General features: G+C 38.3%; 1 protein-coding gene and 1 long non-coding RNA gene across 6 annotated transcripts in view; one reads left to right on the forward strand and one right to left on the reverse strand.

Moving 5' to 3' along the window:
- The window catches only part of pex5la (peroxisomal biogenesis factor 5-like a), a 78885-nt gene that overhangs the window by 21735 nt on the left and 29606 nt on the right, over positions 1–27544 (forward strand). For 4 of the 5 annotated variants that reach the window (XM_034147955.1, XM_034147959.1, XM_034147956.1 and 1 more), the window contains exons 2-4: positions 12125–12229; positions 21584–21695; positions 27007–27222. In XM_034147955.1, the coding sequence (XP_034003846.1) occupies positions 12125–12229; positions 21584–21695; positions 27007–27222 (433 nt within the window). The remainder of the gene's footprint in view (positions 1–12124; positions 12230–21583; positions 21696–27006; positions 27223–27544) is intronic. The other variant, XM_034147957.1, reaches the window with a different exon arrangement.
- LOC117496216 overlaps positions 4098–27544 on the reverse strand; it is a 49233-nt gene continuing 25786 nt past the window's right edge. Inside the window, exon 3 of the long non-coding RNA XR_004557248.1 lies at positions 4098–4187. This is a non-coding gene — a long non-coding RNA (uncharacterized LOC117496216). The remainder of the gene's footprint in view (positions 4188–27544) is intronic.

The following is a 27544-nucleotide window of genomic DNA, read 5'->3' on the forward strand; positions in this document are numbered from 1 at the left end:
ATTCGCATGAGAAATCGCTGAATTGCTGGCGTTTCACAAGTTTGCAAACTTCCTCCAGTAGCTCACAGATGGCTCATGCGCCTCTGAGCGCTGGACTGGAGCTACTGTACAAAACATGATTAAAGAGAAAACTGACTCACAGTTATTGCTGGAATAGAGACCTACTGTTATGTCAAGCCTTGCCTCCAGGTCATTTGGGCTTCTGGGAAATATAAATAAACTCAATACAATACCACGGTATAAGCCAATGTACCCTTTCATTTAGTATCACCATTATAGGAAATAAGCCTCTTTGATCCTATTTATTGGGGTCTCATTGCAATTGTCTGGTGGAAACTTGTTTACTGTGTGGTTGTCCCGGTGCTAACCTGTGCCTTAAAAGGGTATGTTGCACTCTTGTCAAAAACAATAATCCCTATACTTCGTATATATTTGAGGCACTTACATTTGATTTCTTATCTATTGGAGTTTTTAATTTCTCTTTTTTTTCTACAATATATCTTTTGCTGTCAAACTTTGGTTTGTGTCGCATGACCCTTTTAAAAAACGAAAAAAGCTATAATTTCCTGAACTGTTATATCAAGTTCTCCCACGTATTGTCTCAAGCTGCATAAAACAGAAGCTTAATTCCCACTAAAATGTCTCAGGTTGAAGAATACAATTGGATCAGGGTTAATAGAAAAGCACTGATTCGCAAAGCGATTCATTTAACCTTTTCATCTTTGATTGTGATGAATCCTTGATCTTTATTTACTTTACTTAAATATAAGTTCCATATTTACACTAATCCTCCTTTGCATTGGGACCCTTCTCTTGGGGGGAATTAGACAATCAGGGAGTCTTTGGTCTTGACCATCACCATCGATGACCTAATGCACACTACAAGAGGATCGAGCAGAGCAGTGGCAGAGTTAGGTCAGGTTGTAGAACATCACAGCGAAGGGTCCAGATGGCAGCGGGGAAAGAGCAGACGATGAATTAGATCTTTTGCTAGTGCAAGCTGTTTGGCGATTGTTTCATTGCATAACACACCTCAATATATTATTCTTATAACATGCTCCACATTACAGCTCCATTATTCAGTCCTCCCAGGTCTAAATGAATTAACTTGTCATTGAGAAGGAAAGGCAGTCCTTACATGGAAGCAGTTGCTCTTGGTAGCAGGAAAATAACAAAGAGAAGTAAGGTTAAATAATTAAATAATGGTAATTCCTGCAGCTGATGCCAAGGTGACACAAGTACTCCCTTTGCAGCTTAATTGTAAAGTCAAGAATCTTGTCGTCCTATAAATGTAATGATTAATAGGTGACAGATATGCTTGTGTGTTCATGACTATATGGTCACGGCCGCTCCCTTGAAAGCCTGTTCCCTGTCCTTGTAGCTGACATGACTATAAAGAACCTCCACTGGATTCTCCCAAATCAGGTTTATCAGTGCTGTGAACTGTGGTTGGATTTCACTTTACTAGAGCTTCATTCTCACTCCTGTCTCGATAGACATGTGGAGTGATTTAAAGTCCAAAGCAAGAATCAATCTCCTCCTGCTAAGAAGAGTGGAAGCCAAATGAAGCAAACCATCTGGTCCGAGGTACCAGATAGTTGAGTTGTCTTCAGAGAACACCATTTAAGAGGGAAGGAGGAAAGAACAGCATGTTGAGCGAACAGTAAACACAGCATTGTGCGTCTGAAAGGGTGCAAGAGGGTGTTAACAAAAGTGTATGGTTGCAAAAAACATGACACTTATGCACGTGTTGCAATTAGTAAAAATAATAAGGGAACAGCAATGCAATTTAGGCCGAGCAACAAAGCCATAAGAACTCCAGGAATGTGGTTTATGTCAGCGATGTTATCATTATTAAATACTTGATATATGAATGATACCAGCCCCTAATTGTCTGCATATGACAAGAGACATCATACGTTACAAAAAGCTAATTTGCTGACAGTTTAATTAGTTTTAAATACCATTATCGTCTCCATGCACGCCCTACATGTACTGAATTACTAGCTTATTAAATCTGTGTATGTGCTCTATATTATAGCCAGAGTTACATAATGTGAAGTTAATATATGCAGTTATAATGAGAAATAGGAATGAATTATCCACTACTCAGAGTACTCAACCAAGCACAAAAACCTCAGCGAAATCCTTGTGTTTTTCTTGCCAAATCGGATTCTCGTTAATGAAATGTTCAACTGCCAAAAAACATCTTGTGCGAGTACTCCAACTTGGATGGGCCCAAAGCTGTTTGTAATGAATAAGACACTTTTTACACCGTTACAACGTGGGAGATTTGCATAAGAAAGGTGATCATGTTGAGGTGTCCTCTTGACCCCATGAACTTTCACCAACAGCGATATATTGACTAAAGACCAAAGGCAACTATTCCTTGGAAAGGTTTAACCTTTACAACAAAGCAGGGCCATCTTTCAATTTGCTTCTTTCAGTACTTTAAATTAATCATGTGTTTAGGGATGAGAAAATCCCACAATATTTCCGTTTCACTTGAGTGCTTTCAGGACTTTTTGCAAAGAAACAAGTAATTAAGCTCGCCAACCTCGTCTTGTGAACTGTAAAGCTAAAAAATATAATTGACAAATATGTTTTGATACAATTTATCCATATAAAAAATTTTAAAAAATGCATCAATCCACTGCGATGGAATAAATGAAACATAAAAAAAGTTTTTTTAGATGTCCAGACACCGACTGAGCACTGGCATTTCAGGTTATACTCCAAAACAAAAGTCAACAACATTACTGATTGGTACAGTGCAACATTGTGTATCAATTGTGGAAGTGAATCATATTATGTTGATGGGATTGTTCATCAGAAGCGAACCTCCTCTCTATCCCCACACGAACCAAGCTCCGAACCTGGGGGGACAGAGCCTTCTCCATCGCTGCCCCCACCCTCTGGAACTCCCTTCCACAACACAGCAGAGACTGCACCGACCCCCCTACTTTCAAAACAGTGACCAAAACACACCTCTTCAGACTGGCTTTTAATTTGTAAATGATGTTGTGTTGCTGTTTTAATATTTTTTATTCTATTTCATCTCGTTTTATCACCACTGTAAAGCGTCTGAGCACCTGAAAAAGCGCTTTGAAATTAAATGTATTATTAAGATTATTTTACAAAATTATTTTTGAAAGCTGCAGTTAATACAAACAAAGTCAACTTTCCATTGTGATCCAATCTTCTATATATTATTTGTTGGTATTGGTGTTTTGTATTGAATATGGATGTCACAAAGACATTAACAAAGGAATGTCAATACAATATTTATTTTTCAATCATATCACCCTTCAACCTATCGTCCTTTATCAGTGTTCACCTATTGATGTAATGTAGTTTTCTGTGGTTTGCTGAAATGCTTGTCGTTCATATGACAAATGTCTGACGGGTTCACAAATCTGCAATATTCTATTAAAATGTCGAACGCTTCATTTCCTGTAATGGATGGAGAATTATCAATAGAGGGTGATTAATACTGAAAATGTATTGAAGACAAACAGTGATGGGATTTGAAGTCTTATTTTGTACTTTAGGACAATGGAAGAGTGTCTTACAAATCAGAGAGTGATTCTTTGCATGAGCAGCTTTCAATTAGACCGTTTTCAGGGTCAGAACATGTCTAGAATCATTAATTTATAGTATGGTGCATGCCGGTGAATTTCTTTGCAGATCTAGCATTTAACGTTTTATTTGAACCATAGAGGAAAAGACAAAGTGATATCAAATGTTGTTGTGGGCTTGTGATTTATAAAGGAGGTTCTTTGATCATTCATGTAATACAGTGTACAGTTATTTTTTGCTTTCTTGCTTAAATGTGAATTGTTATTATCTTTGAAAATATTACTTTTGTAAGCAAGTGAAGAGTCTATAACATAGTTGTAGAAGTTATAAGCCATTATGAAAGTCATCAAATCAAGAAACTAACAGATTTTCTAAAATTCCAGAATATATTTCAATTTTTCTTAACAATGCTGCAGTATGTCAAGATGTTTAAAAAATGTTCTGATGGCCTGAGACTCAAGCTGGCAACCACGTAGAGTAATATCATCACACGCAAGACTACTGCACCCTCCGTGTGTCACAGCCTTACATCCTTACATCTGTCCCCAACACTAGAAATGTCCTGGCTGCAGGGTAAATGCATCTTCATTGTCTCCAAATGTCCCAGACTGTTGACAGAAAGAGCACATGTACACAAAACACTGCAGTGAATTAAGTTTATATTTTGTGATTATAAAGACATTGTCTTAACTTGCATCTCTTCAGTCAAAGGCCATTAACTCAGTAGAGGTTAGCCCTGTGATACTGAAGCCCAGCCTGTGTGGGATGTAATAGTCTGACACTCGACGGCCTGATGCCTTTGCAATGATTTCTATTAAAGCCATTTGCTCAGCTGTCCTTGGGAGCGGCATCCTGTAAATACCTCAGGGAGTGTTTTTCACCATCTATCCCCCAATAAATGCATTACACTCCTCCACCTTTCTTTGAAGGCTCTGCCATGGCACATCCTCTCCATAATGAAATATAATCAGTTGTGCTGCGCTGAAATTAGGTTTTCAGGGAACCAGTGAATTAATTATTTCCATGTACATAGATTTAATGATGATGTTTGTTGATGAAGTCTTGGTTAATACATGTTGTGCTGCATATTAAATAAACAGTGTCAGAACCAGCCTAATTTATAAAAAAAAGTTGTTTGTTGTGGGTTAATAAAATGTGGTATCTTTTTGTTAGCAGCTCGTCTGTGGATTTGCATTTATATTAAGGAACCTTTCAACATAATCCTTCGTGTTAGTTTAAAGATGCTGAATAGGATACACCCATCCTAATTCTAATAAATCACTATTTAATGCAACACAGACAGAATCCTAATGTTTCATAAGAGTTGTGAAGGTGCTGAAATCATTCAGATTTTGCATCGCAATTGAAATGAGCACAGTTGGATGGTGTTAAGACTTTACTTCTACATTCATTGATCAGTCAAATAAGCTATTCAAATGAATACATTTAAGCATTGTTTGTTTGCAGTTCATGGTGCAGAGTCAACAACATGAACACCTGTTCTGGGAAAGAGCTGCCCTCAGGGGAACTCCACGGGGAACTCTATACCTTCAGAGTTTATTTTGCATTCGCACTGGGACTGATACATTGGAGCTAGCCCAATTTGTTGTGTGACTAAGATAATTCCTGTTTTTTGCGATGTAGACACAATGACAAGAGGGGCTTGAAAAAAAAATGTTCTGGGAACTTTTAAAGGATCCTTCGTTCCAAAAACACCTAAACCGCTGTAAGACATTATTCTTCGTTGTAAAGCCTCTAATGACATATTCATTTGAGTCGGCATACAATCAGTGAGCTTCACTGAGTATGTGACACACTGGATATTGTGTTCAAACAAAGCAAGAATAAACAATAAAAGTGTACATGTCTCACATCAATTCAATCACTGCTGTAAACAATAACAGAAAGTTTAGTTCCCATAGTTCAACAAGACCAATATCACCAGTGTGCCACCTGAATAAGTAAAAGCCAAAATAGGTTTGTATTGATCTGATTGACGGCAGAAACCTGACATGCCCTTCGGTAGCTGAATGCTAAAGGTGCAGAAATGCAGCCGCTGGGTGGCTTTCAGCAAATCGCTTGAGACCTCTTTTGTTGAGGGATTTAATGCGTCACCAAAGCTTAAATCCATACAGACTTGTCTGTCACAGTACTATGGGAGACACTGCTGACAGACAAACACCTTTACAGAGATCACCGACTGAGGGGTGCTGTCCGAGAAACCTATGGGTAATTATCTGTGCAAACGAGATAAGCTGATTTCCTTCAAGTGAATTCAAAACAAAAAGGATGAAGAAGTTAATTGAGCGCTATTGGTCAAATACATGTCGTGCATTTACATTTGCTTTTAACATCTATTTGTTTTAATCAAATTATAATCTAACTTTTGAGTAGATCAGGTATAACCAAATACTGACCAAGACATTTTTAGGCAACCAAGATGTTACAATTAACTTCATGATCTCGAAAAAGAATAGAAAAATAAGTTTAAGATTTGAGATAAACACACAGACAGCATCCAAACAGAATAACGCATGGTCGTGCAAATGGGACGATCATTTACAAAATGACCATCAGAAAGCGTTCTAATTATTGGAAAAATAAACTTAACATAGACTTAACAGCATTTGTTTTACTGAGGTAATAAATCAAGTGAAAAGTGAGACATTTTCTCATAGACTTTTATACAATATGCCCTTTTTGGAGTCGCTTCCTTCTGGAAAGAGTGCAGGTTTGAGGCACTCCTGCATTGGCTTCACTTTTCAGACCTGGAAGTGGTCCCTAGATTAGGAGAGAGGTATCATTCTTCATATCTACATTTTTAGGATTCTGACTATGCTGGCATAAAACCCTCTGTTTCATTTGCTTGACTGTTTATAGAAAACAATCCCAATTACAATAATTTACTAACTGATTGCCTCTAGCATTGTTATAAATATTTGTCCTATGCTACATTACGCTGTAGACGACATTTTAAAGCTGCACGTAAAAGACAATTAAAAACTTTGCTGCAGCCTCTGATTCCTCTCATTACTTCTGTGGCCTGAATTGCACTTTGTTAAGGAGATTGTAAGTTAACCACTGACTCAGAAAAACTGATTAGAGTTGAGAAATAACCCCACCATGCTGTTCTTCTGGGTTATAATTGTGTTCATATTAGAATAATTGCAAGATATTTCGCCAAGAGCACAACAAAGAAATGCTTAACCAACCAAAACATGTCTGTGATCCTGAGTGTAACTTTGAACTGTTTGTGGCTCTGAGAGTTAGAGCATGTTTTAGAGCTCAGACAGGTTTATTCGGCTGCCAATGACTTAAAGTCACATTTTTCAAGTCTTTATAAACCACTTTGGGTACATGAGTGGGTACTAAATGTATCCTCAGGAGATAAGACTGGGAATAGAGGGCCGTTATTTGTACTGGAACATACATTTCCCTTGGCTGCTGTAATCCTCAACGTAATTTGTGCTATGTTAGCCATCATCGTTGAAAAAACTAACACGGTGGCAATGGCAACCTCAGTACAGACTTTGCACGATGATGAATGAGCAGCTGTGAAAGGTTGAGCTGTTAATTCTTCAAATTATTTATCAGCGATCTATTACGTACGCTGCCACCTAACAACATTGATTATAAGAAGCAATCCCCGTAACGTGTTTGAAAGCCAATAAACATTTGCAGGAAATGTCACACTGATAAAAAAACAAACACCTAATGAGCTGCTTCAGTTGAAATGGCATCAATAAAAGTGAAGACTCAGGGCGTTAGCACTCAGTTATTGGTTTTGATATCTGGAGTGTTCAGGATCCTATAACACACTCAACATCAGTGCCAGATTGAGTGGCCCACATTGTGTATCCATTATAATTAAAAGTGTCTGACTCTGCATAATTCTCTACACATACGTTGTGTGTGTGTTTGTCAACAATAACCCTATTTGTGTCAGTATACAAATGCTGAAACAAAGCCTTTTTTTGGGCCTGATTTTGGCTTAAAAAGTGAAGCGCCTTAATACTGCGGTCTCTCTAAAAGTTTATGAGAAAATGACCCGACTTTTTACTTGTTTATTACCGCAGTAAACATTATCCTGATGAGTTCATGGTCACAATTGCTAGTTTTGAGACTCCTTCAATAAAGTATTATACTAAAGTTTCGGTACCATTTATAGTAAAATACATGATTAAGCAGGGCATGCTGGAACAACATACTTCTTTCATGTTATCAAAAGCTGTATGAAATTACGGTTGAAGCATTTTTTTTTTTTTATTGCAAGTCTTTACACAGTAAAGCTCTCTAAGCTTTATTTTGTGCTGCACAAGGACTGCTTTGCACCTCTGGCCACCAAAATGGCAACGTTTGTTGCACGCCAAATTAGCAAGCCAGAGCGTAGATAAAGCTCTGCCTGGAAGCCTGAACATTGGCATGTGTTCAGGGGACTGTACCGAGGATCTATTATACATAATGATGATTTATTTACACAGCTCCCCGAGTCCCGGTTAGCTACAGTCTACACATTATTGGCCATTGTATGTTGACTCACTGTAACCAGCAGTGTGCGACATGTTTCCCTAAATTGCTTGTAGAGTATGTGCTCGTCCCTGACTGTGATCCTATTTCAACCATAGAAAGGCATCCAGGTTATTGTTCGAGGCATTTCTGTGAAGCCAAGAGAGTGGATCATGCGAGAGGTGAAAGGCTAAAGGTCGGCCAGGAGCGCAGAGAGATGCATCACAAACGAGCCTGTATTATCACAGCCAGCTGATACATGTGGACAACCTGCACAGCAGACTGTGCTCCAGGTTCTGACCAGTCCTCTTAATACAGTGGGGAATTGATGTTATTCAACCCTCATACATGCATTTTAAAACTGCATGCAAGATGAGATAAACAAATATCTTAATATATTTTTTCAAACAGTTATATTTCTGCCATTTTTCCTCCTGAATACAACCAGCGCTTTATATAAAGCATGTGGCTATTTTTCCCTTCTGGCTCTGAAGCAAGTCTTGTACGGGAGTCTCTCCTGTTATATAATGCAGGAGTGTTTAACCCCATACAATGGATCAACAGCAAGGTGGCCTGAATTCAAAACCCTTGGTAATACCTCATGAAATCCATCTTTCACATGAACTATGACGAATAGGGCTATATCTTGAAGTTAGGTAAGGGCTTTATATTCCCACGAAAACCTCAATCTACTGGAAACACCACTTTTATTTCGAGGACAGTGAAATAATAACTTTAAACTAGGATTAATTTACCCCGGAGTAGATAAGACATATACAGATTTAATGTAAAGTGGAACTATTTACTGTGAAAAACGATTGTGTTCTCTGCGTTAACATTTTCAGTATTTCATCTCTAAAGAGGTTAGGGAAATAACTTCATTTCCTTGTGTATAAGCAATGACACATGAAATTCAATATGGATTATTTTATTACCGTCTTGTGAATGGTACAATATAGGCATCTGCATTCAAACATTTGTTTTTACTCATCATTAGTCAGAGCCACACTCTCTATTGTTTGGGAAGCATTACCCTGCAATTTTACACCATTCAATTTTTTTTAATACTGTTGACGGTTTCAGTCAATTTTCAATGTAAATGGGCAGACAAGTACAAATATGGGAAAAAAAATTAAGTGCAAGTGCCATAGCTTAATGCAATACAAGCTTACACATAAACCTGCTATTCATGTAAATTGCCTCATGGGGATATCACAGCTCCTCAGATCTGGTCTCAAACTGTCCCACATTGGAAAAACAGGGACTAATGCAGGTAGTCTTTGATGGAAAGTGGATAGCAGACTGTTTGTCAAACCAGGTAATGAGCAGAGTTCTGAGCCGTCAGACGTGACACCTGCTGCATGTCTGAATCACAGAAAGCAGACGGTTAGATAGAGCCAGGCATTTTTTATATTCAACGTCTGAAAAGGGATTTACTCCCAGTGGGAATAATACAGTTATCATACATTTTAAAAACAGACCACTTAATTGACAAAACAGGCCACCATCAGCTCTGTGTGACTGTTATATGACTTTGAAAAGACCAATTCCCAGAATAGAAGCAAATAAATTGCTTATGGAACAAACTCTCTCCAGAATCATAGACAATGATTCTTATGAAATTCATAAAGCTTTTCAATCCTACCTATGAGAACGCCTGCATTACTTCCAGTAAATACATTAGTTTAAAGTGATGAACAGACTGTGGTGCCGGGGAGATTGTATAATAATTGTCAGAGTCTTGAGATAAACAGCTACATTTATGTCCTCTGCCAACAGAGATTTGATCAAACTGTTTGCATATTGCTGCAGTCAATCTCATCTGTTGTGGATTATTATTTTTAATATTATATCTTCCAGAACAGCTCCGTGGTCATCAAACCTTTAATCAGATGCTGCTGTATTAGGGAAGAAAACGACTTAATGAAAATGTGTTACAGTTGTTTTGTTCAGCAAAGATCTTCCACAAAACAATGAATATTACATATTTATTTCTTAGCAGCTTGCACACTTGAAAAAAAACATTACAATATTTTTCTCAGTTTAAAAGAGCTGTGTTGGTTAGGGCAACAAAGTGTGTTACTGCAGTTGCTGCGTACCTCGAATCACTAAAAAAAAGTCTAGTTGAGACAAAACAAAACTGAAAGCAAGCCAAAACTGTAAGATAATACAAACTGGATCTGTACAAGATATCCTCAACACTGTTTTCTCACACAACACCTGCCCATACTGCACTGAAGGGAGATTTGGTGCTTTTCACATGCATCATTTTCCATTAAAACACAAATGTCTCTCAGCTTTTCTAAATCATCTCCTGCTGTGTGGAGACTGCGACTGGTGTTGCTTGGCAATGGATGTCGTTCATTTAAACTGAGTGACACTAAGCCAGAAAGTGGGCGCAGGTGGCTTTTTGGACTTTATTAGAAGAATGGTAGGCTTTCAAGAGAACACTCCCTCTAGCAAATGCATTTTGTGAAATGATCAGCTGAGGAAATCAGTCAAAGAATTTAATTTTATTCATTTTTTTTGGCAAGAAGGAATATGAAAGGCCCTATTATGATCGAGCTAAAAGGCTTCCAGTGCGCTCCATGTGTCTGAAAGGCAGCTTCCCTTAGTCTATAAAAACACTGAGTGTTATGAGCAGAAGTTGTCTCTCTCTGGTCAGCAAATCTATTGCAAGAGGATGAGTATATTTGTTCAGAGATAAAATGTGTGGTCTCCTGTGACGACTATAATTCCCCTACATCTGTGCGTCACAAAAATGATGAATAGCATACCATATCATCTACTGCTGGCTATGGGTAAAATGTGAAGTGAATGAATGTCTGGGGCCTGTGGTGTCTGCCATAAAGTCGAGGTGAAAGGGATGACAAGAGGCAAAACCAATACGACCTCTTATGTAATCACTTTCTACCGTTATGTCATGTCTGCCTTAGCAATTATTGGAGCTCTTCACGTGTGTGTGTGTGTGTGTGTGTGTGTGTGTGTGTGTGTGTGTGTGTGTGTGTGTGTGTGTGTGTGTGTGTGTGTGTGTGTGTGTGTGTGTGTGTGTGTGTGTGTGTGTGTGTGTGTGTGTGTGTGTGTGTGTGTGTGTGTGTGTGTGTGTGTGTGTGTGTGTGTGTGTAATAGGACAAACCTGTGCACTATAGCAGCAGTCTGTGAGTGGGTGATATTTAAAAAAAAAAAGCAGCAGCCTTCAAAAAAAGTGCAAAGCGAAGGAAGGGCAGAGAAACAAAATAAGATTGCGGGCCAATATGGACATGTAAAAGAGCAGAAATATAAGTTGTATGGCCATGTTATTACTATTGCAATAAATACGTTTAATGTATTATATCATTATCATATTATAACAGAGTATATATATTCATATATAACAGAGATGACGATTTCCACTCAAAATAGTTGTTTGAGTAGTTTGAAGAGAACAGCCAGTGAGTTGACTGCAACCCAAGCACATATGTTAAACCACTCAGGGATCACATGATGCTATACTAAGGGAAAACTGTACCCTCATGTTTTCAGAACTTTGGCATAGACTTGGCACCAACATCTTTAAACATCCCTAGCTTGCAAACGACATCACTTTTAACCTTCCAGTAATGATAATATTACGTTTTGATTCCAACATGCCAACTATAGCTTTAATCCGCACAACCAGAGATACATCACAACTGTCAGCGGCCCAGTAAACATGGACACATTCATCCGTCATACACTGTACATAACTCTTAGTGAACAACATGGTCTGTGTAATGAGCTCTGTATGATATCTGTCATCATAAGTGCTTGATAAGTACTGCTGTGGACGACCATGCTCATCACTGTCTACAGTCAACCCTTTACATTGTGCAGTGACCCTCTTTTTCATTGCCATAGTCTTGTGGAAATGTCTTCAGTCGATGTGTTGTTACGTTAGACAGCCCCACACGGTATTTCCATCATCATAAATTAAAGTATTTTCTGTAAGTTGCCCTAGTCGGGGGCAAAAAAAGTTGTCCAACTGTCCTGACACAAGTCATTGTTGATTTCACTGTTGTAGGGGAAAGACTCTAGGGCTGCAGATAAGACTGTTGCCATGGTCCTGAAGGAGATACCAAGTAAGGCGTCATCAGAAGGGACGCCCCTCCTCACAGTGACTACCAAGGTGGGCAGAACCATTTCAGAAACACCCCCCGCCCGCCCTCCCCCCCTGCCTTCAAGTGGAACGTCCTCCTGTGTTGCTTATACTTAACAATAGCAAAGCTTTCAGTGTCCTATACCTGACCTCCACTGTCTACTAACTCATTACTTGATTAGCTTTTTGACTGTTACATCTAACAAAGAAGCAACCAATATTTCATTTCCAGCTGCTCTATGGGGTATAAAATCATCCTACTACATCTCCACATCTACACAAACAGTGAATAATGATCTTATCATCTATTGGAGCAGCCTCAAATTGATGCACTTATCCATATTAGTTTTTATCTTTTCAAATTAGCCTCAGAAAGATTTATAATGCTCTTCTAGTTAACATTTATTGTGCATTCAGTTTGAGGGTCACACAAATGTCCTCTCTCATTCCAAATCAGGACGGCTTAAACTCCCCCATGAACTTTTTACACCTCATAAGCAGCTGATCCTTCGCACAAACAGAGTATGAATGCATTTCCAAAATCCTATGCCACATGGCAATGCATTGAGCTATTGACTGAGCGCTCTGTGTACAAAATACTGCAGCAAACGAACCCGCTGCTGAGCTTTCACTTCTCTTTTGCTTGTTAAGTGTTGTTGCTGGATAGAGCCGGTGTTCCAGATGCCAATATGAGTTTTCTTGATCTGTGCTTGATTGCTTTTCTGCGTGCTGCTGTCTCTTGTATAGCTGTCAGTGTTTTTCTAATAACTTGTGGCATGCTTCATACATGTTTGATTTTCTAAATCAGTGTCTGTTTTTGATAAGCTGTCATGAAATCATATGATAATGCTTCCATTCAACGAGAGGTGATTTATTTATGTCTCAGCAATGGAAGCTGCTGAATTCACACTAGGTTAAATGTGTAAATCGTGATTTGTCATGGTTAAATAACTGTATAAAATGAAATGAAAACATATGTGAAGAACGACTTCCCTCTGCAACAACTTATCTGCTGTGTCCTGAACAGACGCAATACATCATCATTCTTTAAGACAGTGCAGTATCACAGAAATCAATATTATGGTGACAATAGGTTTGATGATACTGTTAATATTTTACCAGCTGCAAAATCAATCCTTCTTGCTTCTGAGAACTCAATGACAAACTGAACGAAACGAAGCAGCTGCTCCACAAAGACTTTCTCTGACAGACTCAACTGAAATAATAATGCCAGCAAAAATGTCACATTGTTTTATGATGCAATTTTAATATATAAATTACGATGACACAAATATAATTCATCACATTTTTAACATTATGGATCTCATACCAGCGGCCATCTGTTCATACCATAGACTGTATATATAAAGGTTCATACCTATCATACTAGTTATTTATAACTATAAAGTGACATCATATCCAATGGGCAATGACATTTAACCACAACAACCAACCAACACACCAACAGTCCATTAATAACAAGAAAAACATTTTCAGAAGTGAGCAAACGCATAAAGGAATTATACACACTAATAATACAAAATAATCATTGTTTCATTTGTCATTATCAGGATAAATATGATAATGTATCACATGGATTTTGTGTCCACTGCTTGGCCCTTACAATGACATATATTAAACATATATTTTGAATCAATGAGTTTTTAATGTGCACACCTATCTTTGCTATTAACAGAGCAGCCCATTTAAAAACATTCTCTATAAATACAAAATGTTGAGAAAAAACAGGCACATCTGATTTTATTCAAGGAAGTTAAATAAGACGAAGAGGCTGTAGAAAAGCTCGTAATCCTTCAACATATCTGAAAACATGACAGCTAGGCGCCTGCTTGCAGACACATTAAAGTACCTCGCTGTCAAGTGAAGTGGCTTCTCAGAACTGCCGTGCAAAACCACACAACAACAAAAAGCCTCCAAAAACCTAAATCTTATTAGGTGATCACTGTTCAGAGCTGATGCAGTAAGCACTATAACTCTCTCAGATAGAAGCGCACACACTGAGGTGAGAATCTGTTCCCAGTCATCATTGTTTTGCTAAAATCAGCTGCTAAATAATTCATAGCTGAATCGAGTAAAGCAAACACCAGGAATAAAACAGATTAGGTTTTCTTTCCTATGTCAACACAATTATTTCAAACCCACTGGATTTCAAATTCCATAACATCACCTCTCACTTAATTGTGTTGTATATCACTTTGCTTAAACCACCTTTTTAGGAAAATAAACACTGAATAGAAATAACTGCAGTTTGGAGCTGATCACTTGGCGTTGTTTCCACATGGCCAAACACAACTCATGATTGCTGGCATGCTATCCAGTGGCTGAGGATGCCGTTAGGGAGGCATCGTGTCCCAGCCTGATGTCACTAAGCAAGTGACAGAGGCCAAGTGACAGGCTGCGGGTCCTCACACCACATGTCAAGTCAAGTGTATTCGTAAAGACCAATTTCACATACAGTAAGATGTCTCATTGGGCTTCACAGTGCCAGAAGATGGGGAAAACTTCAAAAAAGCAGCATGAAACCAAAAGTCACGTACATCTATAACAAAAACAACAACTCTAGCATCAGAGACAAGTATTTTATGTTGCACATTATATTGTTCAAGCTCTTCCCATTCCCTGTTTGGGAAAACAAACAGTATGTAAATGAAGCCCAACTTCCAAATAGTAGATGTGCTGCAAACTATGAATTAATTTGTACAAAGCCAAACCAAACTTTACAGAGATCTTAAAAGATGTTCTTACTGCTTGCAAAATGTGTAACATTTGCTGCTTAAAGGATATAGCTGGTGATATGTGTTTTACTGTCAACAAATCCAATGAAAAGGACCAAAACTAACAATGGATTGATTCTTCCAGTACTGATTGTGTAGCCAAAACTTGGTATCTGATTTCTCTAAGCCTCTCTAAGATTGTAACTAAAAAAAGAAACATAGTTGAGCCACACTGCCTGCTTCACTTCATTATAACAAGCACTGTAGTTCATTTTGAGTCAATGTTACATTATTTTGGTGCCATTAATACCTTCAAAAGATAAAATGTGTATTTATCTGCAGCTAAAAATAGTCCCCAATGGACTATTTTCTGCTACAATGTTTGCAAAAAGCCTCAGTGCCTAGCTGTATGAGAAATACTATATTTGTGATTTGCATCTCCAAGAGGAATTCATCAGAGCGTCACAGACAGAGGAGGAAAACTAGAAAGAATTAAGAGACAGACTATTGCTGTGTTGTGTTTTGTATTTTCATGGGGTTAGCTGAATAAAAGACAATACAGAATAATGCAACGCTTATTCTTAAAAAAAAAGTAAAATAGAAAATACCACAAAATTCTGTCTTACTATTTCACAATTTCATTTCAAATGTTGCAGCCCATCGACAAATCATGTTAAAGTGACCCTATGATGCTTTTGGGGGTTGTCTTATATAGGTTTTTGTGCATCTTAATGGTGTGCAAAGGCTACACTGTAAAGGAAGTTTCTCTCCCACACACTCCCCCCCCTGCCTCCATTGGACTCCTTTGTTTACTTCTGTAACATAGTGACATCAATACGTAACATTGAGCTATTGGCTAGCGCTCCAAGACATTGTCTGTGATAGGCTAAGGGGCGGGACATCTGTAAGTGGTTGACCAACCACAACACAGATGGCGAGCTAACCAATTAGAGCAGACTGGGATCTGGTTTCATACAGAGGGTGAAATTAGAAAAATTAAGCACTTTAAAAGCATTAAACATGTCACCGTAGAGGCAATAAATACAAATATGAACGTGAAAATGAGCATATGTCCTTTTTAAGCCATAATGATAACTAAATAATACAGATTCTGAAGAGTTAATTGTGATATAATCACAACAAATCCCACACGTGAACTAAATATACTGAAAGTTGTTGGCTTTGACTATTTCTCACGAGGAGCTCCCCTAACATAGCCTTAAGCTTTTTCTCTGACAACTATTGTACATCCTCTTCTTTGATATTTTAATACAGCTTTCCCTTTATGTAGTGTTTTCCATGATCTTCACCTCCTCCTGTGCTCACCTTGATCTCCCCGCCTTCAAAGCTCTGACAAGTTTTACTGGTACACACTTCCCTTAACAAACACATCTGAGAGATCTCTTGGAGTCAAGCCCAAGCGGCACAATTAGCTCAAGTTTTCCATTACATAATTTTCTTCATTACTACTTAAAACAAACAAAGTGCGAAAGTGATTTGCATATGGGAGGAGCAAAAGGTATAACAGAAGGAGAGCAGAGGAGGGAAAAAAGCCAATGGGGAAAACAGTAACCTCCTTGTAGTGAGAGTAATGGGCCAACAGCTCAGGAAGTAGCTCTCATGGATTCAACCTTTAATTGGGGTTTGCATGCTACCTGCTACCAAAGTGCAAGCCAAGCTCCCTATAGATGAATCTGCTGTCCCGGATTTCTGGATGATTAGAAGAGAGAAAAGCAGAGGTCTTCTCGTTTCAAGACCATTCATTGAAATTGGCCCCCATGGCAACCACAGGAAGTGCTTTGAAGAATGATCATGTGATCGGTGTATAAGGCACAGTTACTTCCATATAGACTGCCAACTGTACTGCGCAGCCAAATCCATACAGCCTTACAGTTATGGATTAATATGCAGGACTATCTGTTTAAAATTGGGAACTTAAAACAAGTTCAATGACTTTTGCCATTTTGAAAAGCGACCAATCCTCTGTCAGTGAATCTATAAAATCCTACAGCTATGCTCTTTGCTGTTCCGAGTCTTCACTTGGATACAGCTGGAGGTTGACCTAAATGCTAATTATGCTAACATGCTCACAATGACAATGCAAGAAGGCTAATGTTTAACATGCATTATGTTTGCCTTGTTCACCATCTCAGTTTAGCGAGTTGTCATGGCAAATTAGGACTAAACACAAAGTGAATCTGAGGCTGTTATAAAGGGATTAAGGAAATCTCATATGTATTTTATTTTGATATCATTCAAACACAAATGACTAAACTAAATGTCATGGTATTCTATTCAATTATTGTGGAATTATTTACCTAAAAAACTACAATCTCATTCTCATTAAGGCACTACAGATATGTGGCATCAATTACTGGCACACCTTGCAATAGATGTTGAGATATTTCACCCAGGAGAATTGACCAACAGAAGGTCTTTCAGGAGCCGCTAGCTTGTCTAAAACCTTTACAACACGCATGCCAAAACGGTATAATGCATCAGTCAGTTCGTGAAGCAGCAGCTTCCTGTACTACAGATCCTGAAATATCCCTCTCATTTTACAACTAAGCAGCATGCTGTATTTTCTGAAAATATGCCAACACTGCTTTAGGAAGTAAACATGAATCAGCAGGGCCAATGTTCTGTCAACATCTCTCATTATTCCCCGAATTACTCCAGACTATTTCTGAATTAAAAGTATGAGTTGAAGCGTATTGTGTACTATGAATCTCTAGCATTCTGCTCCGTTGACAGCGCTGACCTTCAGTCAATCAGTACCAAACATCACAACAGCAAAACAGTAAGTCTTAAGGGAAGGCTTCAGCAGTGTACAAATAAATTGTGCTCAAAATAATTTAGTAGAAAAATGCAAGGTCATTCATTAATAGAGTTTTTTTGGACAGACTACTGTACAGGCTTCAACAGTCCCTCCCTGTGTAATGCAGAAGCTTTTCCAATATGCTTCGCAAGCATCACAAAAACTCTGTTATTCACTGACAGATGTTTCTCTGATGTTTGTGTTTTCTTTACTCAGTGTTTATTCAGTTCAGCTGGCACTTATGCTAAAAGTCCAGTCAGCTGAGAAGCTGTTTGGATAGAGCTACATTTGATTTGTTGGGTTCAGGAAAAACTGAAAAATACCTTTCATACAGAATCCTTAAAACACAATAAAAAAAGGAAAAAATCGTAAACGTAAAATATATACAATGCTGTCGCTTTTTATGACATTAAAAGATTTTCAGTCCCGTGTAAGTTTTCATTTGAATTCATAGATAAGTAGATGCATTATCGACATATCTAGAAGCAAAAATATATCCTAAATAACCTAAGTAACCTATTACCTAGTTAATTTTAATCATTGAGACTCATGTATAAGGCGGTGTTTCAATCTGGTAGTTTTGCAGGAAAAAACAGTCCAATTAAAGCAGCAGAAGTTTGAAATGATTCATCCTTCCAATAAAGGTTAACGATTGAGTGGGTTGTTATTCAGCCTTTATGAAAATGTGAAGATTAAATAAAGCATCTGTCTTTTGGACAATACAAAAAAGTATAACTGAGTGAACTGTGGCTCAGACACCCACTCAGACTCAATTACACAACCAAGCACCGACCATAAATCACGGATAGATTTGACCTTTAAAACCTGTGTATTCTCATCCTATGATTTGTCGCTGCAGTCCACAATTGGGGGGAAATGCAGGACTGGGAGCAGCGGCGGGTGAAATTAGGTTACTTCACACTGTGAGGCTTCCTCCAAAGCTTTATTCTGACACCAGAACAGCACCAACTCTAATTACCTATGCTGGGTCAGCATTCTTGCAGCGCAGCACAAACTCTCCAGAACACAGTAACAATCCCTCTCTGGATATTATTTATGGACTTTTTTCAAAAGTTTTCTGTCTTTTGTGAAAGTATCTGCTCTTTCTTCTGTGCTATTGACTCTACAGTACACCACAGTATCATCATCTTCTACATTTGTTCCTTTTACTCTTCTCTTTGTTGGTAATCATTATACTGTAAGCTGCCAACACTAGAAACATTTCTGTTACTGTAGTCAAATATATCTTCATATCATTTATGTTATCTTTATTGTGGCTTAACCGGTCTTAATAGCTATGTCGATACTTCATGACTTTTTCTAATTTCATGAAGACACAAGTAACATCACCAGGTATAGCTATCTAAAACAAACAGTCCTGAAATAAATCATAACTTAAAGAAGTTATCGTCTTTCATTTTGGTGTTTTCGAGAGTCGTTCCTTTATGACTATTTGGAGGCTTTGGTTTGTGGGGCTTTGAATCTTCATTACAGTGATTTAGTTAAATGTTATAAGTATTATTTCATCATTTTTATCCATCTCAATGAGAGTAGCCAAAATAGAGGGGAACAACTGAGTATTTGTTCATGCGTAGTTCAAATTTCCCAAAAAAAAATATAGGCCTTAATACAATATTTGTATAAATATTAAAACCAATAATGCGATTATTATTGTTTACCAATATAGCAGTTGTGTCTTTGAGACCTGAAACAAGGAAGCAAACACCAAGGAGTAACTACAATCATAAATGTTTTATTGTAGGGTCATGTAAAGTGCGTACATGCTAAACTTCCTCCAGCTTCCATATTACGCACATGCAGTCCATTCACTGATTGCTAATTAAACCTTCAGCACCTTCATTAAAATTCTGCCTGCGAACACAGCTTTGAGAGCTACAATAGCTGATGCCTCCATTATACTGTGTACACGGCAAACAGTCTGACTACAATGGTGGTGGATTACTCTTTCTACGGGACTAAACTGGTTTTCATCTCCAAATGATGATGCCTGGGTTTGTAAATTGTGGCCAGCTGCACCTGGAGTACCGACGCTTCAGGGTACCAATAATGAAATGGATGTATCCTCTTCTGCAGCTGCACTGGCAAGCCTCCAAATTGGTGAATCACAGGCGAGGTGATTAACATTTTTATGGTTTTGGAAGGTGGGCTAAGCAATAATGGTTAACTCATAATTGGGTAGGACACAGCAGGTTTCTCTCGGCCAGCTCATCTCAGTGGTTATTTCATTGGAGACTATGGGATGTATTAAGTAAGAGTACATGCAGTACCTGTACAGGATCCTGTAGTAATCTGATTTCTTAAAAAAAATGTGAATCAGAGAAACATTGTGTAAACTCTCTGTACCTGAGACTTATTTTTAGGTCTCGTCTGGAAGTGCGATCAGTATCTAACCGGACACAGTCTGATTGAAATAATGCTTTACAATGCAAAGCCCCTTTAAAAGATAGGGTGGGATTGACCTGCCATTCGGGACTATTGATTGATTGAATCCAAGTGTTTGTAATGGCAAGCACAATAAGACAATTAGCAGAGATTGAGGGATGCTGCTTGGCAGTACTGTAAGTGCACGGACAGTACCAGAGGCTAATGACAATGTCTTTTGATTATTATAATTAGTCAAGTAAATAACAGAGTATAGACTAACGTTGTTTTCCATGCTTGTTGTTGCATGTTTACCCAAGCATTGCTTCTTTTTTTTTCCTGCCTGCTTTTTACATAAGAAACAGAAAGGCTAAATCTGCACCCTTATGATGGAAGAGTTACATCTTTCTATTGATTAATGTAGTTATGTTAACATTATCTCAGCTAAATAAAAATGCAAATAAAACTGGTGTTCACAGCACAACAGTAAAATTCAAGAAAAACATGCAGAAGCACACATATGAAAAGTTTATTTCACTACTATAGAGTTCATCCCCTCAGTGCACCATCAATCCAAATGACCTAAAAAAAAAAAAAAACACCCCTCTGCAGTCAACGGCTTGATCACGAACACATTTAAAATGCAAATGTACAAATACGATGGGTGTTAAGGAGATGTCTCCTAACTCACGAGCTGTATGTAAAGACAGATTTTACAGTAACCAGGTGATTACAGTACATGTAAAATGCCAATATTGTCAAACTTCCTGCAATTCGCTGACATTTTCGTCGTGTGTGCATGCAAACAAAACAATATGTTTGTGTGATGAAGATGATTCTCTATGAGCAATGGCCAAACAGCAGCTGTGTTTTGATGTCTGTCAGGAAAGCTCTTTTAAAAGTTGGCTGGAGCTGCACATTTTGGCAACATCAGCCTCCATCAAAAGTACTAATCCCAGACTAATGCTGCCAGCTAAACATCCATGTGCCAGGGTTCAAACATTACCAGCACATATAGCTAGGAATCAAAGACCAGCCACGGGGCCATGACTCAAATAAACGACACATGATTTAATGTGGTCTCTGTTACATGTCAAGTGTCTTTGTGCTCTTCACATCAACATTATCACAACCCCAGAACACACTTTCATAACTGTTCAAAAAAGTCAGCGGCATCTCTAACATCTGAGTGGATCTGCACACTTGAATCATTCCAGTGTATCTATGTCAAGATGCTGTAAAAAAATGATGTGCTGGAAAGGGGAATAAGTTTGTGTTAACTTCCTAAAAAGAAACCCAGTCACATTGACTTGTGATGTGTCAGCATAGGGACAATGGTGTAATCTGTATCATGCCCAGAAGGACTTTATGACACTTAATGTTAACAAACCAGGGACTCTTTCCATGCTGAGTGAGAGCCTGAACTGTATTATCTGTTTGCCCTTACAGCTGGTGAGTGAGCAACAAGAGAGCCGTCCGCTTTTAAGCCCATCCATCGACGATTTCCTCTGCGAGACCAAGTGTGATGGGCTTTCCCGCGCAGTGACTTCCAACACAGCTGGTACAGTACAGTAGATTTACAGTCTGCAAAAAAGTCTGTCTACCTGATGACGGGAAACATATGTAATACAAGTTATACAATCTGCTTAAGATGCCCTTTACCAAGACCCTGCGGTATATACTGTAGAGGAGAACAGCTTTGATACCATAGTGTGGTTGTTAACATGTGAGGGACTTGAATAACACATTGGATGCTGCCTCCTGTTAACAACATGTTTTTTTATCAACCATGGTAACATAAGTGGGGAGGGTGTTTTTTTTGCCAGGCTATGTGTACGGGGTGCTGCTGAGTGCATTTTTTTTTCTCTGGGCGACCGCGTAATCTCTCAACTCATTAAGAATAATTGAAGGGAAATGCTGGTGCTCAGAAAAAAGATGCTATATGGGCATTCAGCCATCCCAATAATTGACCTAATTAATCACTGTAGAAACACACTGAATTCACTTTCTACAATGTAAAATAATAAAGTATCTCAAATGTTTTTATCAGTAACTAAATGTAGGGCACTTTTAAAGCTAGATCACATGTTATTCCGCTAATTTATTTCTTCCAAAAGAGTGGCGAAGAACACCAGGAGCAAATACAAGGACTTGAGTTTTCATAAAACACCTTTTTGAGTTCTGTTTTCAATGCATCAGCAACTCCCAAAGTGGTGTAACTAGGCAAAGACCATGCATTATTTAGTATGGATCATAATTCCACATACAAATGCATCAATGATAATACAAATCAAGTAGCACACCCCAACTACTATTATTCAAAGCATTATATAGCTGCCCAATAAGATTTGACTTGCAGCTTAATCCATGCGAACATGTAACTCTGTAGTGTACGCGTGACAGGAACATCTTGGCAAGTAGACAACATATGAAAGTATGAGAGTAAGAGTGTCTCCCTTAGTCAGTTAATACTGCATGTGTATTATTCAGGTTATATTTAATAGAACCTTATCATCCTGACAATGAATGAACTAAATAACAACTAGGTCAAAGTAGGAATTGAGAAAAGGGTCTGAATTTAACAGATGCTTAGTCCCATCTTGATTTCCACATGGATAGCATGATCGCTAGGCTTCACCATCTTTTGAGTGACGATGATGCGGACAGATTGCACAGCTGACATGTGTCATCTTCAAACTGGCCGCTGACTGTGCTGATTCAGACGGGCAGAGTATGGGCGAATGTTGCAGGAAACTCTCAGCCTTCTGTCTCCCCGGTGCCTCCTGCTGCTCCTGCTGACAATCAAGTAGGCCTCACATAATTGGTCATGAATCTCAAAATATGTAGTCTATTTATAATATTTTAAAAAGGTGTGTGCCACTTAAACTAAATCCTTGCACATTAAATCCTCAGTGCCAAGAGGTGGATTCATGTTTTGTGTTTAAGAACTGTGAGCTGGTATTTCTAGTTCTCCACATGTTCACTAGGGTTTCCTCCAGCTGCTCTGATTTGTTCCCACTGTCTAAAGACATGCAGGTGGAGAGGATTTAGGAGTGATTGTCTGTCAATCTGTTTTCACACTGTGACAGACTAGCAGGAGTAAAGCTAAACAGGAATTAGCAAGCAAAGAGAATCAATAATGAATGATAATTACCCGCTTGAATATGCTTATCCACATGAAACCTACATCCTGTTGGGTTCAATACAGTTTTACTTTTGTCTCACTTCGAGGATGACAATTCGATAATTGATAATATGTATCTGGTGTTAAGGTTATTATTAGAGATAATATTTTACTATTCATGTACTAGTCTTATATTGTACCTTGCCTGTAATTTTATTTCCACTTAATATGTTTAATGTATATACCAAACACCAACAGAAATGCCTTGTAAATGAATAACCTACTTTATGGTTAGTTTTGTATATATACTGTAGCACATTTCATATATAGTGTCAATTCAAAGTGCTGTTCATAACGGTTTAAAACATTACAAATAAAAAATGAATAAAACAATTCATTTAAGAGATAGAAGGTAGGTAAAAGTCGACATCGTAAATACAGAGGATGCTACAAGAAGTACTTAGCAATAAACCTTATTCTGAAAATGTCTGTTAAAGCTTTCAATCTACATAATAAAAGGAAAGAAACTGAAGCGATACACTAACCTAATCAGCTGGTTGCCCCTGTTGCAATGTTCTTTCCTCTCTCGTTAGAATATCCATCATCAATCATTTGCTGACGTAAGCTTAAACGGCTTCATTCAAGAGCTCCTCATCAACCAGCATAAAATCTACTCTCCTCCGCGTTCAATCAAAATCCCTTTCTTTCTTTTGTCAGCACTTTGCTCTTACATGCTGCTTCAATAATCACAGGAATCCTCTTATGACACAGTGGTTCTCACCTTTTGGATTCACTTGAACACAATTGATTGCTTGAGATTTCAGTGATCAATGTATTCTCTCTTTTTGTTTGCTAATTCTTATTGTTGTCTAAGTGTGACCCACGTTCATTTGTGTGTTTTTGTATAAGTGTGCCATTTCTCCCCTCACTCATGTCTGTCAGGCATCATTATGTTGTGAAGATACAAATCTAAACTCTGATTAAATGTTCAGGAATCGTATTTACTTGCTCACCATCAGCTCATTTGCAACCACAGAGCTACTTGTTATCCATTAGATTAACACAGTTTACAAGCGCCCAGTTACAATCTTTACTTGATGAGGAAAACTTGTGCAATTGTCTTCACAGTCTCATCATTTCAAGTAGACTCAAGGGTGCCAACACATTTTTGACATTATTGCCTTTTTATGAACAGCTTGAGTTTCCTTTTGATGCTGAAATCTCTTCAGGCAACCATCCCTACGAGTGTGTCTCCCTGATTTGTAATTGTATTTGTCAGCTAAAGAGCACAAGGCATGGAAGACAAGCATACTCTCTAATTACGCAGAGATTTCAGTCAACAAATGCTCTCAGTTGGTTGTCAGGAAACAGCAGCAAGCCAATTAGGCAGTCAGTTCTGAGCTCGAATTGCACAAAAGAAACAGTCAGGGTCCCAGGAGAGAAAGGAGAAAACTTTTGTAGTAAATAACCAATAAAAAAGAAACTGTTTTACTAGCCTTATTATCCTCTTATCTGAACTGAGCCTGAACTGAAGACAACAGATGCCATCCACATGTGTTGGTTCACAACTTTATATATGGTACTTTAATGGTCAGATCAAGTCGGAAATTTGATGTGATGCGAGTCAAATGTCCTACTTGATCTGACCATTAACGTATTATCATATCGCATACTGATACTGGCTCATAAAAACCAGGCGCATCAGCAGAGGCAAAGATCATTAGAGGCTCCCAGCGGCCCAAAATACACACATTTGTGTACATTTTACACCGATTGCTCTGGATTTATTTATTTACTCATCAGTATCAAGATATCCATTTAACAGTTAGCCTACTGTAAATGTGTTTTTTTCCTCCAATGATGCAGTCTGAAAGTTACAGCAATCACGCAACCAAACTCAGGACATTAGCTAATTTTGATTTGACGCAAACAAGAACAAATACAACTAATCTAAATTTACGGCCCGTCCACACAGCGGCGTTGGAAAAAGCTTGCCGGCGGGTGTGTCTGAAGCTCGACCAACAACCAATCACATAAATCTCCCGCCCCTGACACACAAGCAGCGGTTTGATTGGCTAGAGCTTGTACTGGCATATGATTTGATTGGCTGACGCTTCTGCCGAGGCTTCAAAAGTTGAACATTGCTCAACTTTTGCAGCCTGCAACGCCAGGAAAGCTCCGCTTTGCTTCCCACAATGCAGTTCGGCGAAAAGTGACGTCACCCCATTCAAAGTGAATGGGCAGAAGCGTTGGAAGAAGCTTCCAACGCCGCTGTGTGGACGGGCCGTTACTAATTAATCCAAAAATAATTCAATTATAAAGATGTGGAAAAAAAGTGGCATTCAGTAGAAAAGACAAACATCATCAGTGGGTAGAAAGTAGATTTTCTTACTTTAAGTAAGAAATCTATACTGTACATAATTCTTCTTGCAAATACATTGAGAAAGCTGCATCTCTGCTATTACCTGAGATTTTTAAAAGTACAACAATCATTACTCAAATCAACCATCCATTAGTTTAATATTGAAACCTGGGTATCAGATAAGAATAATACCACCGTTACAGTCTGCAGTCGTGACGCTGGACGCGGGCAGACTAAAGTTAAGCCCCTTGACAGAAGGCTCTGTCCTTCTTCGCGCTCTAACAACCTGCGATTGAATTACTTAATTGTTCAAACAGGAACTCCTCGAGGGGCGGCCTTATCCTTATCAGTGCAGAGGCCTGAAGTAAATTTAGATTCTCTGAAAAGAGCAGCAGCCAATTCCTTTTCCATGTCCGCCCAGGGGGCAATGCTGCGACAGCTTAAGTACCCCTGACAGCTTACTCGCCGTGTCAGGGAATGTGTAGATCAGAAGCAAAGCTTCATGCAGCTGAATAAGTGAAACCGGTATTCCTGTCTTATTACCAAGAGAAAGAGAAGTTTCAAAAATATTATGCATGGTTGAAACATTTTAAAAACCACTTAGTCGGTACAGTGAACAATCTTATCATTACCACCCAATTAAAGCAGAACTGTTTCATATCTAAGAATAAAAATGACATGGAATATCACCATTCACAAATTAAAGAGATATTAATTTTTCTTGAATGTAAAGAGTGATTTTTTAAGGGTGAGAAAATAATACCAAGATAAAAGAAAGAGGAATGAGATATTTAATCTAGGTTTTTTTCTAGCAATAACAGTCCCCAAAAGGATCCATTTGAACCTAAATACTATAATGCGATATAGCAAATTTTTCGTTAGAAACAAGCATGTTTGACTGCATGCAATTTAACTTTTTCCTGCTTCAGAAAGCCATTAGTAGTTAAACTTGAACTACTCAGCCCTTCACATTTATAACTTAAGGTACATTTGGAGGGAGCAAACCTTCGGTCGTTTTCATTGGTTAAAATAATTGTCCTGTTCGGTCCTGTGATTGGGATGTTTTAAAAAATGTTAATCATTCTTTCCTTGTTCCACGTAACACTCTTCCTACAAGTTTCATGAAAATCAGGCCAGTAATTTTTCCATTATCATGCTGACAATCAGACAGACAAACCAAAACCGAACCGAAAACATAACCTCCTTTGCAGAGGAACAATAATAGTCCTAGATGATTTGGTTTTAAATGTCCCTCAACTGTCAAATGTGAGCCTATTGAATGTTATCTCTCAGATTCCAAAACAATCCATGTTAGAAATCATAAAGCAATACAACTAACCAAACTAAATAAGCAAACTAAACTAAAGTATGTCCCGTCCCACACAGTTCTGTCTTCAACACTGGACCTGCTGGATCTCAGTGAACCCGGCGAGAGGAGGAGCAGCAAGGACAAAAGGAGCCCTCTGTCATCCCGGGTCAACAGCCAGAAGAACAGCCTACGCAGAAAGAAGAAGGAGACGGACGAGACGGAGCTGATCCAGGTGGAAGTTGAACAGACAGAAGAAATCATGAGGACCCCAGAGAGAGTGTCACTAGACTCAGGTAGATAGCAACAAGTATTAACCTTTCTAATACACAATGTTTGGGTAAAACCCTAGTTCATCTTTTGGACTATAATGCAGACCAATCAGTTTCTAGGTACTGTATACATGGAACAATCTTACAAGGAAACACAATGGTACACAGTGAAAAAGTACTTAATAACAGACACACTAGAGATGATACTAGTAGATTGTTCATTGCCCATTTTAAAATTTTGTATTTTATCCATGCAAAGTTCTTGAACAGCTGCTTGTGTTTTCTTTTGCTAAATGAAAAAGGTTTCTCAGTGAGCATAGTTTTAAATCTTCAAAAACCATATCAG

The sequence above is a fragment of the Trematomus bernacchii genome, unplaced genomic scaffold (genome assembly GCF_902827165.1).
Source record: "Trematomus bernacchii unplaced genomic scaffold, fTreBer1.1, whole genome shotgun sequence".
In the NCBI taxonomy this organism is placed as follows: domain Eukaryota; kingdom Metazoa; phylum Chordata; class Actinopteri; order Perciformes; family Nototheniidae; genus Trematomus; species Trematomus bernacchii.